The sequence below is a fragment of the Rattus norvegicus genome, chromosome 11, assembly GCF_036323735.1.
Source record: "Rattus norvegicus strain BN/NHsdMcwi chromosome 11, GRCr8, whole genome shotgun sequence".
Lineage (NCBI taxonomy): Eukaryota > Metazoa > Chordata > Mammalia > Rodentia > Muridae > Rattus > Rattus norvegicus.
The window spans coordinates 65124735-65137472 of record NC_086029.1 but is presented as its reverse complement, the minus strand read 5'-3'; the positions used below and the strand labels follow the sequence as shown (position 1 = coordinate 65137472).

At 39.3% G+C, this 12738-nt stretch overlaps 1 protein-coding gene and 1 pseudogene across 2 annotated transcripts in view; one reads left to right on the top strand and one right to left on the bottom strand.

Moving 5' to 3' along the window:
* Positions 1–12738, top strand: part of Myh15 (myosin, heavy chain 15) — a 141345-nt gene that overhangs the window by 88538 nt on the left and 40069 nt on the right. For both annotated transcript variants that reach the window (XM_039088868.2, XM_039088869.2), the window contains 3 exons: positions 5024–5150; positions 5422–5540; positions 12053–12249. In XM_039088868.2, the coding sequence (XP_038944796.1) occupies positions 5024–5150; positions 5422–5540; positions 12053–12249 (443 nt within the window). The remainder of the gene's footprint in view (positions 1–5023; positions 5151–5421; positions 5541–12052; positions 12250–12738) is intronic.
* On the bottom strand, positions 670–777 carry LOC120095735 (small nucleolar RNA SNORA44; annotated as a pseudogene).

The window sequence follows — 12738 nt, the reverse complement described above, 5'->3', positions numbered from 1 at the left end:
CATCATGTAACTGGCTGGCCTGAAACTCATTTACTCACTATGTAGACCAGGCCTTGAACTCATAGGGATCCACCTGCCTCAGCCTCCCAAGTACTTTGATTAAAAGTGTGTGCCACCTCACCCAGCCATCAGTTTTTCTACATTAATTTCTTCTCTGGAATACTCAAATTCTTTTTTCTGTTTTAAAATCTTCCCTGTTCTAGAAATCTAGTCGCACTTTGGGAATCTTTCCTGCACTGTTGTAATTCAAAGTTTTTTAAACATTCTTTTTTTTTTTTTTTTTTTTTTTTTTTTTTTTTTTTTTTTTTTAGAAATTTGAAGTCTTTATTGAACCAATTGCATGTTAGGTTACAAAGCTATTTCACTTTTCCAAAATGCTGTTTCTCTTTGTAGACCAATCTGGCCACAAAAGGCTACCTGGCTAAGTATTAGCCAGAAACTTCTAAATCCCAGTGTGATCTTCTTGTGGCATTTTTCCAACAAATAATGCAGACCAAATCACAAGATGGCCACCTCACTGGTCACATGGTCCTTAGGTTAATGAGCAGAGGCTGACAGGCTGTCTCCTCACTCTTCCAAGAACCGCCCCCAAGTGCACACTGCAGAAGGAAAGTTTGTTTTGAATACCACAGGACAGAAGGACAGGCAGCTCATAACTCCAGTGGAAAAACATATAGGAGAGCTGAGTGGCAACAGCAGGCACTGTGATAACCTGGGCTGTCAAAGTCTCTCCGTTACTCTGGCATGCAGTTTTTAAACATTCTTAAAGAAAAGCTTCTCTAAAGCAGAAACTAAGTCTTTTTTTTTTAATTTCAAATGTTATTCCCCTTCAGTTTCCCCTCCACTAGGCCCTCTTCCCTCCCTGCTGCCTCTATGAGGGTGCTCCCCCACTCCTGCCTCAGTAGCCTTGCGTGAAACTAAGTCTTATTTTGTTCATATTTACAATGATTTGTACACTCTCTGCAGTCGCTGGCATTAGCATCCACATATGCCTTTTGCTCAAAGTGTCACATTTAGGCAGAAGAGATTGGCTTCATCTCCTAATTAGATGCACACAAGCACATGGCCACATTCTTTTGATGCTTTGACTAGTTTTGATAATACATATTGATTCTGGGGCTGACAAAATGGCTCTCTAGGTAAAGGTGCTTGCTGCCAATCCTGGTGACTTGAGTACAGTCTCTGGGGCCCACATACTGGAAGAAGAGAACTGACGCCGGCAAGCTGTTCTCTGACCTCCAGATGACTTCTGTGGCAGTTGTGCCTATGTGTGCACACAGGCATGTACACACACACATGCATGTACACACATGCATGTACACACACTCACACATACATGTACATACACAATTTAAATTGTGTTCACTCTTAAAGGCATAAATATTATGCTGAACTTTTATCTGAGTTGTTTTCCTAAGTTATAATAGAAAGACTGGCATTGCTCAAAGGAGGCTAAAGCATTTTCAAATTCCGATAGAGAGCCCCGGGGCAATTGAGATGTGATAAAAAATTCTCACACAGCACCAGATCCGGGCTACCCTTCAACAAGATCTATGTCTAGCACCAGTTTCCAGGTTATTTCCCAACAAGCCCGCCCCTGACACTTCACTTCCTAGCAACCACCAATCAGGAGAAAAGCAGAAGTGAAGTTTATGGTTTGGCTCCCAGCACCAGCCAATTATGTTAAAGGCCATAATGCATCCGCAATGAGATGTGTACCACCCCCTTCTTGCCTCTATAAATGCTTTCCTGAAACTGTTCCCTCCCGTTCTCCTGCATCAGAGACAGTGTCGCGGCTCAAGCTCCAGCTTGAATAAAGAGACCCTAATGCGATTGCATGGGGGGAGAAAAGGAGAATTAAGATGAACGTGCGTCCCATTAGCTTCTTCTTTCTCCAAATCAAAATGTATTATTTGTCTTTAGGTTTTAATTGAAGTTCTTTTCAAGCTGTAATTCTTTTGCAAGATATATTTCTGTGCAGGCAACTATTAGATACACATCCATACGGTCTATTGCAAATCCTGATTATAAAGCGCTTTATTAATTAAAATACCACACTACTCACAGGTACCCAGCATGTGAAGCTGTGCCTAAAGGAAACAGGTTTTTGTCTTCCCAGGTGGGTTGATAACTTGCAAGTAGGTACAGCTCAGCAATATGTCATCACAGGATGTTTCCTAAAACACTACCACACTGTGGCTCATTTTCTTGCCTTTCCCAGTGAGGTATCATTTATTCATTTATATATATATATATATATATATATATATATATATATATACATACACATATATATGTGTGTGTGTATATGTATATATATGTATTGTGTATATATGCATATATATGTGTATATATGTGTATATATGCATATGTGTATATATGTGTATGTATATTCTATGTATGTATAAAGTCATCTTTTACTCCTTTAAGACAGATATATAATGCAGTATACCTCAAGGTATGACCAGAAGTGCATCTTACAACCCTCTATGCTCTTCTTAAAAGCATAATATCTTTCATACTCAGTAATATCTTATTTCTCACAAATCAGCACATATAAATCCAAATCCACCACCTCCTCCTGAAGCAGATGTTTCCCTTGGCACTTCTTTCTCTCTGGAACCTGCTTCTTTCCTGGTCCCTTATTTGGTTAGAGTAATTTCTCATTGGAGATTTAAAATAGTTTATATGGTAAAGCATTTATCTGGTCTTCTAAGTGACCCAGACTTTGGACAGCCTGTATCAATTAGTACATCTAGTGATTTAATATTTAACATCGCCTTTATGATTAGTTCTTCATATGATAGATGCCTAAGAATTCAATATTTTATGTTTTCTTTCTAATTATATTCACACAGACGATTTTAGTTCAAATCTGACACTTACCCTTCTGAATGTGGGCAGGATATTAAGCCTCTGGGATACTGTTTTTTTTTTCATAAAATAAAGCCGTCTTCAACTTCTGAGGGATATCGTGAGGAAAGAAACAATGCACCAACTGTAATTATCAAAATCACTTTTGAATATGAGAGGAAAATGTTCCACATTTAAAAGACATTTTGTAATAGCAGGTGACCCCCAAATGGTTACATTAATCATGATTCCATCTTCTTTCATTGTTTGTGGTGTGTGGATAATTAAACACATCTGGCATTTAACATTAATGCTGTGGCTACCCTTATGCTGGTGGTATTGTATGAGAATCTGGTCATTGATTCTCTACCAGACTTGGCTTACCAATTACCAACAAGCCTGTGTAGATACTGTAGAGTATCCATAAGCTGGAACTTTATGGTATTCTCTGTCAGCCCCCCAATAGGCATGTGCTGGAATTCTCCTCCTCCTCCTCCTCTCCCTCCTCCTCCTCTTCCCTCCCCTCCCCTCTCTCCCCCTCCTCCTCCTCCTGCTCCTCTTCTTCCTGCTTCTTTGTCTTTGCTAATCTGGGGATGATATTCTATCATTGTAATAAAACCAATACTTGGAATCTATTTTATGAGGAAAGTTTAAATATGACCAGTAGATATACTAGTCAACCTCTTACTAAGCTCTACAATAGTTTAAATGTTTAGGCATGTGTTAAGTACCTATTTTATGCTAGGTATACATTTGGAGGTATAAGAGGGTACACGCTAGTAATTGGTTGTGGGAAGCTTAGACTACTCCTTAGCATAAGCTTAAAGAGAGCAATCTCCAACAAAACAGAAGCTCCAGCTACAAATGTCTAAGGGTTTTGTTGGCTCAGAAGTTTCCCACTGTTTTTTGGGCGCCTCGAGATTTGGCTGGTCTTAACCATTAGTAGTTCATAACAACTAAGCTAACATTGCAACCCTCAAGTTTACCGTCATCTTTCACCACCTCCCTGCGTCTCGGGGTTTCCTCAAATGCCAGAGTAAATCATCTCTCATCTCCTTATTTAATTTCTACAGTCCTCTCTCTTTAGAGAGATAATGCATTTCTGTGATTGTTACAGATTGAAATTTAACATAATATAAAGAGGCTATTGAACTTTACTGTACATTACTTTATTTAACTTCTACTCCAGCTATTTTTGCTGTTATTTACTGTCGTCAGTAGGTAAGGCAGAAGAGTTTCACAAAACAAAATAAAACAAAAGAACAACAAAACCCCACCATTTAAAGTGTATAGAACCATAGAGCACACCAACATAGTTTATCATTTTTAATCATATAAAGCATGAGAGTGTAAGCTGCAGTTACTTCTGAGGTAGTCACCACACTTCGATCTTGCATTTACTCCTCTCTGAGGGTCTTGAGAATTGAAATGACTTGCGTGAGTTTCCAGAATGTGACAAGAACATGGTGCCTGGATGTGATTAGACTTGTTACTTATATCAGGGAGGAGTAGAAAGGCTGATGTATTCCTTTGACTGAGCATGAAAAGCGAATTCAGAGAAGTTAGAGTTCGAAACTGCAATGTTAGCAGCATTGTCTTGAGCCTCAGCCCTCTTGATGAGAGGGTACAGGTCTTTACATGGATGTACTGAGCTATTGAAGCTCAGATCTGTCCAGGTTCTTCTCTTAACCCTGCTCACCCTACTAGATTTTCTTCTATGCCCTTCCCCTTCCTATCCATCCTTTTTTTCTTGCCTTTTCTCCTCTAATGCAGTTAAGTTTTATTCTAGGAAATCAATAATCTAAGAATGAGCAGAACATTTATCCCCAAGAAACACAGCTTATTGGAAGAGACAGATGAATATTTAATACAGTATCATTATATCATTATATCTGACACTACATTGCCGTGTGACATGCTGCCTTTTCTAGAAGACTGTAGAATTCTAGAGAGGCTCTGAGAATCCAGGGAGTTGGATTTGAGGACCAAGAAGCTTTGGGCTTTTCAAGGTGCTTAATTTAAAATATACATTTTCCTGATGCTGGCTGTGGTCTTTACTCCAGAAGCAGAAGTCATATAGGTCTTGCAGAAAGCATTGCCATCCTTCCTATGTAGCTGATTTATTGTGGCCCTTCTATGCCAAGACTAACCCTTCTTTTGCAACTCACAGGCAAATGCTGAGAAACTCTGTGGTCTGTATGAGAGGCGCCTGAATGAAGCAAACACAAAACTGGATGAGGCGACTCAGTTAGCAAAGGATCTGACGTCACAGAGGACAAAGCTTCAGAACGAGAGTGGTGGGTAGACGTGTGGCTGCCTCTCCTGGGAGTAATTCTCCAACCCAAGAGATTCAGACTTACTGCTTAAGATCGGTTCTTTTAGAGTTTCCTTCTGTGTCTGGGAAAGGTTCGTTGTCCTGGTTTTGCTAGCATGTGGACTCCTGGGTGTTCTCTAAATGTAAACAGTGTTTGTGTAGGAGTCGCTGTCATGGTTCTGAAAGTCAATAAGCAGTAATGGCAATCACTTAGAAGGACCATAATTAATTTATCTCATGAAATCTTTCCCCAGGGGAGTTTTTTAAAAGACTGGAAGAAAAGGAGGCCCTGATAAGCCAACTTTCCAGAGAAAAGAGCAACCTCATTCTGCAAGTTGAAGAACTGAGGGTGCAGCTGGAGGAGGAGAGCAAGGTAACGTGGCAATTGTTTCTTCCCAGTCACATGTTATATGTTTAAAAAACCAAAGTGAAACAAAAGTAGTGCTTGGATGGGGAGAATCAGTGTTTTCTCTTGAAAAGGAGAAAGGTGAAAACATTCAAGATATAGTGGGGAAGTGACATGTTGGTCTTTGTGCCAGGAGGACCTCTGGTAATGGAAGGATTTTCGTATTATTAAAATTACATCTGTAGTTTGTCAGATTTGGGGCAAGAAAGATGTGTGTTTCTACCATGCTTGAGCTGAAGGTCAACAGGGGTTAAGCATTTATTCGTCCATCACCAAGTGGTACATTTCCAGTGAGTTTCACAATATGCATGTGTAAGCATTTACTTCTGTTCACTGTTTTCTGATTATTTTATATATTCTCTGTTATTCCTTTCCATTTCTCTTCTGGTTTACTTTTGGGGTTTGGTGATTTTCTATTGCGATAAAGTTTGATTCTTTTTTAAAAAATTATTTGTGTATACTTGCATTGCGATTGAGATTTGGGAAGAAGTAAAGAAACATCTATCCACCATAGATAAAGAGGGTACCGTCATATCAAAGAGAAGATTTCCTCCAGGTCCAGTATGGTGGACCAATGAGTTTAATGGGTTTACCTATAGGAACATGGATGACTGGAAGATACCACCAGGAAACTCTTGGGAGGTGTCTGGGCAGGGACACAAGTGAGGAGTTTTATTCACTCACAAAAAGTTACACTACTGAATGTCCTACCACGTGACATACTGGTAGCTATACACCCCAAATCTCCTACCCTGAGACAACTTTACACATTCCTTATAACCTTAGTTCTTTATAACCATAAGGAGTAGAGGAACATGGTGAGGCTATCACAGAGTCATGACCCCAGTCAGGCTGCTAAGCCTGGTGAGTGCATGGGCCTTTACCTTTCTCTACAACATAATATTAATAGGCCCAGTCTCTAGAGACTCTCCTGAAAGTGAGAGAGAAAGAGAGAGAGAGAGAGAGAGAGAGAGAGAGAGAGAGAGAGAGAGAGAGAGAGAGAGAGAGAGAGAGCTGCTCTCCTTCAAGATGGCAGCAGTCATGTCCTATCCATGTGTATGTGTGCTTTCATTATGGTACTACTGACCTCCTAGAATGCCATGTATTGTCCTTTTATAATGATGCTACTCAACTGTGTGGAGTTTCATTTCTCCTTCAGCTTCTGTGCTTCCTATGAAACCAGTCTCAGTCACAACTAGGAGTCCTTTGCTTCTTGCTTACCCTGGATTGTCTTATTTCTCTTTTACGGTTGAAAGATTCTTTCCTCAGAATTTGATTATACCATTCTATTTCCTCCTGGCTTCTGGATTTTCTGCTAAGAGTTTGCTGTTAGTCTAATTGGAGCATGTGAGTCAGTACTGCTTTTCTAGTTTTCTAACTCTCTTTTGACTTGGATTTCTGATTTAGTTGAATATACTATCATGGTGCAGACTTTATTGGTCAAAACGCTTTGGAAATTTCAGAAATCTTAGAACCTGATGCCTGTTATCTTCATCTTTCCCAAGACTGGTGAAATGCTTCCGAAAAACTCAACATTCATCTCCCCCTTCAACCCGGATGTTTATGAAATACTCATAATTTGAATATTTTTATGTAATGATTTTTGTAAATCTTTAGAGATTTTTTTCATCCTTCCATCCCCATTCTATCAATGTCATTTGGTGTTAATGCTCCTCAATCACCATGGGGATATGTCGCAGATGCCATTAGCTCCTCCATGCACTTGCAGACAGGCCCTTGTCTAAGATGGTGCTTGTTTTGTTTTGCTTTTCAACTTATCCAAAAAGACCCATGGAAACTGATGGAAGCCTAAGTCTCTTCAGGAGCTTATCTCCTGGTGCCATTTTGTTGTCCAACAAACATAGAAAATACTATAACACTGTAGTTATCTAAATGTAAACATAAGGGTTTTAGTTTTCTGATGAGTAGAATGAAAGGGTAGAGTAAATCTTTCACATTCTGGCTTGAACAGAATCTGACTGACGTATTGTTAAATATAAATCATATTATATAAATGAGAATGAAGATTTCCCACTATATGCTGAGCCTTTCTGCTACTAAAATTCACACAGTCAGGCTTCCATTTCTTCTTTTTTAGTTTTTATTTTTTTATTTTTTTAATTGGATATTTTTTATTTACATTCCAAATGCTATTCTCTTTCCTAGTTTTCTATCCATAGACTCCCCCCAATCCAATCTCCCCTCCCCCTTCTTCTATGAGGGTGCTTCCCCACCCATCCAACCATTCCTTCCCGTCTGCCCACCCTGACATTCCCCTACTGGAGCATCGAGCCTTGGCAGGACCAAGGGCTTCTCCTCCCATTGGTGCCCAACAAGGCCATTCTCTGCTACACATGCAGTTGGAGCCATGGACTGTTCATGTGTACTTTTTGGATGATGGTTTAGTTCCTGGGAGATCTGATTGGTTGGTATTGTCCTTATGGGGTTGCAAACCCCTTCAGCTCCTTTCAATCCCTTCTCTAACTCCTCCAATGGGTCCTGTTTTCAGTTCAATGGTTTGCCACTAGCATTTGCCTCTGTGTTTGTCATGCTCTGGCTGAGCCTTTCAGGACACAGCTATATCAGACTCCTGTCAGCATGCACTTCTTGGCATCAGCAATATTGTCTCGTTTTGGTGGCTATATGTATATGGATGGATCCCCAGGTGGGGCAGTCTCTGGATGGCCATTCCTTCAGTCTCTGCTCCAAACTTTGTCTCTGTATCTCTTCCTATGAATATTTTTGCTCCCCCTTCTAAGAAGGACTGAGCATCTGCATTTTGGTTGTCCTTCTTCTTGAGCTTCATGAATTGTAGCTCAAGAATTGGTCTGTGAATTGTATCTTGGGTAATTTGAGCTTTTGGGCTAATATCCACTTACCAGAGAGTTCATGCCATGTGTGCTTTTTGGAATTGGCTTACCTCACACAGACTGATATTTTTTAGTTCCATTCATTTGCCTATAAATTTCATAAAATCATTGTTTTTGATAGCTGAGTAATATTCCATTGTGTAGATGTATCACATTTTCTGTATCCATGCCTCTGTTGAAGTCATCTGAGTTCTTTCCAGCTTCTGGCTATTATAAATAAATCTGCTATGAACATAGTGCAACATGGGTCTTTGTTGTATGTCGGAGTATCATTTGGGTATATGCCCAGGAGTGGTATAGCTGTGCCCTCAGGAGGAAAAATGTCCGATTTTCTGCGGAAATGCCAGACTGATTTCCAGAGTGGTTGTGCCAGCTAGCAATCCCACCAACAATGGAGGAGTGTTCCTCTTTCTCCACATCCTCACCAGCATCTGTTGTCACCTGAGTTTTTGATCTTAGCCATTCTCACTAGTGTGAGGTGGAATCTCAGGGTTGTTTTGATTTGCATTTCCCTGATGACTAACGATGTTGAACATTTCTTTTGGTACTTTTCAGCCATTTGGTATTCCTGAGCTGAGAACTCTTTGTTTAGGTGTGTACCCCATGTTTTAATAGGGTAATTTGATTCTCTGGGGTCTAACTTCTTGAGTTCTTTTTATATATTGGATATCAGCCCTCTTTCAAGTGTAAGATTGGTAAAGAAGTTGCCCCAATCTGTTCATTGCCGATTTGTCCTAATGACCTTGTCCTTTGCCTTACAGAAGCTTTGCAATTTTATGAGGTCCCATTTGACGATTCTTGATCTTAGTGCAGAAGCCATTGGTGTTCTGTTCAGGAAAATTTCCCCTATGCTCATGTGTTTGATGCTCTTTTCCACTTTTTCTTCTATTACTTTGAGTGTATCTGGTTTGATGTAGAGGTACTTGATCTACTTGGACTTAAGCTTTAAATAGGGCAATAAAATAGGATCGAAGTATATTCTTTTACAGTCTGACTGCCTGTTGAACCTGCACCATTTGTTGAAACTGCTATCTTTTTTGCACTGGATAGTTTTAGTTCCTTTGCCAAAGATCAAGTGATCATAGGTGTGTAGGTTCATTTCTGGGTCTTCGATTCTGATCCATTGATCTACCTGCCTGTCTCTGTACTAATATCATGCTGTTTTTATCACTATTGCTCTGTAATACAGCTTGAGGTCAGAGATGGTGATTCCCCCAGAAGTTCTTTTATTGTTCAGTATACTTTTCACTATCCTCAGTTGTTGTTGTTGCTGTTGTTATTCCAGATGAATTTGCAAATTGTTCTTTCTAACTCTATGAAGAATTGAGTTGGAATTTTGATGGGTATTGCATTGAATCTGTAGATTGCTTTTGGCAAAATCTCTAAGGTTACTATATTAATCCTGCCCATCCATGAGCATGGGAGCTCTTTCCGTCTTCTGAGATCTTCTTTATACCCAGCCATTTTGTTGAAGTTGTTTAACAGGCTTAGTAGTTCTCTGGTGGAACTTTTGGGGTCACTTAAGCATATTATCATATCATTTGCAAATAGTGATATTTTGACTTCTTCCTTCCCAATTTGTATGTCTTTGACCACCTTTTGTTGTCTGATTGCTCTGTTTGAGTACTATATTGAGTAGGTAAGGAGAAAGTGGGCAGCCTTGTCTAGTTCTTAATTTTAGTGGGATTGCTTCAAGTTTCTCTCCATTTAGTTTGATGTTGACTACTACTTTCTTGTATACTGTTTTTACTATGTTTAGGTATAGGCCTTGAATTCCTGATCTTTCCAAGACTTTTAACCCAAAGGGGTGTTGAATTTTGTCAAGTGTTTTTCAGCATCTAATGAGATGATCATATAATTTTTTTCCTTTGAGTTTGTTTGTATAGTGGGTTACATTAATGTATTTCCATATATTGAACTATCCCTGCATCCCTGGGTGAAACGCACTTGATCATGATGGATGATCATTTTGATGTGTTCTTAGTTGCAGTTTGCAAGAATTTTATTGAGTATTTTTGCAGTGATATTTATAAGGAAAATTGGTCTGAAGTTCTCTTTCTTTTTTTGGTCTTTGTGTAGTTTAGGTATAAGTGTAATTGTGGCTTCAAAGAAGGAATTAGGTAGTGTTCCTTCTGTTTCTATTTTGTGGAATATTCAGACAGTACTGGCATGAGATCTTCTATAAAGGTTTGATAGAATTCTGCACTAAACCCATCTGGTCCTGGGCTCTTTTTGGTTGGGAGATTTTTTATATTTGCTTATATTTCTTTAGCAGTTATTGGACTGTTTAAATGGTTTTTCTGTTCCTGATTTAACATTGATACCTGGTATCTGTCTAGAAAATTGTTCCTTTCCTCCAGATTTTCCAGTGATGTTGATGATAGGCTTTTGTAATAGGATCTGATGTTTTTTTTAAAATTTCCTCAGATTCTGTTGTTATATTTTCCTTTTCATTTCTGATTTGTTAATTTGGATATACTCTCTGTGTGCCCTCTGGTTAGTCTGGCTAAGGATGTATCTATCTTGTTGATTTTCTCAAAGACCAGCTCCTGTTTTTCTTGATTCTTCATATAGTTCTTTTTGTTTCTACCTCATTGTTTTCAGCCCCGAGTTTGATTATTTCTTGCCTTCTACTCCTGCTGGGTGTGTTTGCTTCTTCTTGTTCTAGAGGTTTTAGGTGTGCTGTCAAGCTGCTGACATATGCTCTCTCCCGTTTCCTCTTGGAGGCCCTCAGAGCTGTGAGTTTTCCTCTTACCCTGCTACCATTGTGTTCCATAAGTTTGGGTTTGTTGTACCTTCATTTTCATTAAATTGTAAGTCTTTAATTTCTTCTTTATTTCTTCCTTGACCAAGTTATCATTGAGGAGAGCACTGTTCAGCTTCCATGTATATGTGGGCTTTCTGTCAGTTTTATTGTTATTGAAAAACAGCCTTAGTCTTTGTTTACTTGATAGGATGCATGTGATTATTTCAATCTTCCTGTATCTCTTGAGGCCTGTTTTGTGACCAATTATATGGGCAGTTTTGGAGAAAGTACCGTGAGGTTCTGAAAAGAAGGTATATTCTTTTGTATTAGGATGAAATGTTCTATAGATATCGGTTAAATTCATTTGGTTCATAATTTCTGTTAGTTTTTCTGTGTCTCTGTTTAGTTTCTGTTTCCATGATCTGTCCATTGCAGAGAGTGGGATGTTGAAGTCTCCCACTATTATTGTGTGAGGCGCAATGTGTGCTTTGAGCTTTAGTGAGTTTTCCTTTATGAATATAGGTACCCTTCTATTTGGAGCATAGATATTCAAAATTGAAAGAAGGGGTGGTCTCCCCTATGCTCTCAGGATTGTCTGCACTTCTGAGAGTCCAGTTCTCTCCCCAGGGGACCTGGGTACAGAGAGCTGTGGGACTGGATCAGCTCCATTTCTTTAAATACACATTTCTTTCCTTGGTGACAGGTTAGACACTCTGTCCTTTTTACCTTTTCTTAGTCATTCCTCACTGGTTTTAAGTTCAACTTTAATTTTATAGATAGTGTTAGCTTTGCTTGAAAAGATTATGTCACTTCCAAAGATTGCATTCCGAATGGTAAAATCTGCATGTGTACGTCTTTTACAGTCTCAGAGTGCCCTGGCCCATGCTCTGCAGTCAACCAAGCATGACTATGACCTTCTACGAGAGCAGTATGAAGAAGAACAGGAAGTGAAGTCTGAGTTGCACCGGGCTTTATCTAAAGGCAACAAGGAAACAGTACAATGGAGAACAAAGTATGAACACGATGCTATGCAAAGAACTGAAGACTTGGAGGAAGCTAAGTGAGTAGGTCAAGATTATGTTCAATCCAAAATTGGTCACGTACAGGAGAATGAGAGGAATGGCAATGTCTCCTCATGATCCCTGTTTTCTTGAGAGTTTTTTTAAAATAAGCTCAAGACAAAAGCTGAAACAGTTACATCTGGTAAGAATCATATAATATAGAAAAGCTACAATATTATGATATAGGTTATTGAGACTATAAAAGGATCATAGAGAAAGAAAAAAGCTCTTTGTAGGGGCATAATAAAAATATTTCTAGACGATTGGGACTTTGAGCTACTAGCACTTGTTGCTGGGGAACAGCTCCATCAGAATACAGGACCCAAGAAAGGTGGATGTAGCAGGTGAATTAAAAAGGATTGCCCCAGTGCTGGAGAGATGGCTCAGTGGTTAAGAGCACTGACTGCTCTTTCGGAGGTTCTGAGTTCAAATCCCAGCAACCACATGGTGGCTTACAACCATCTGTAATGGGATCTGATGCCTTCTTC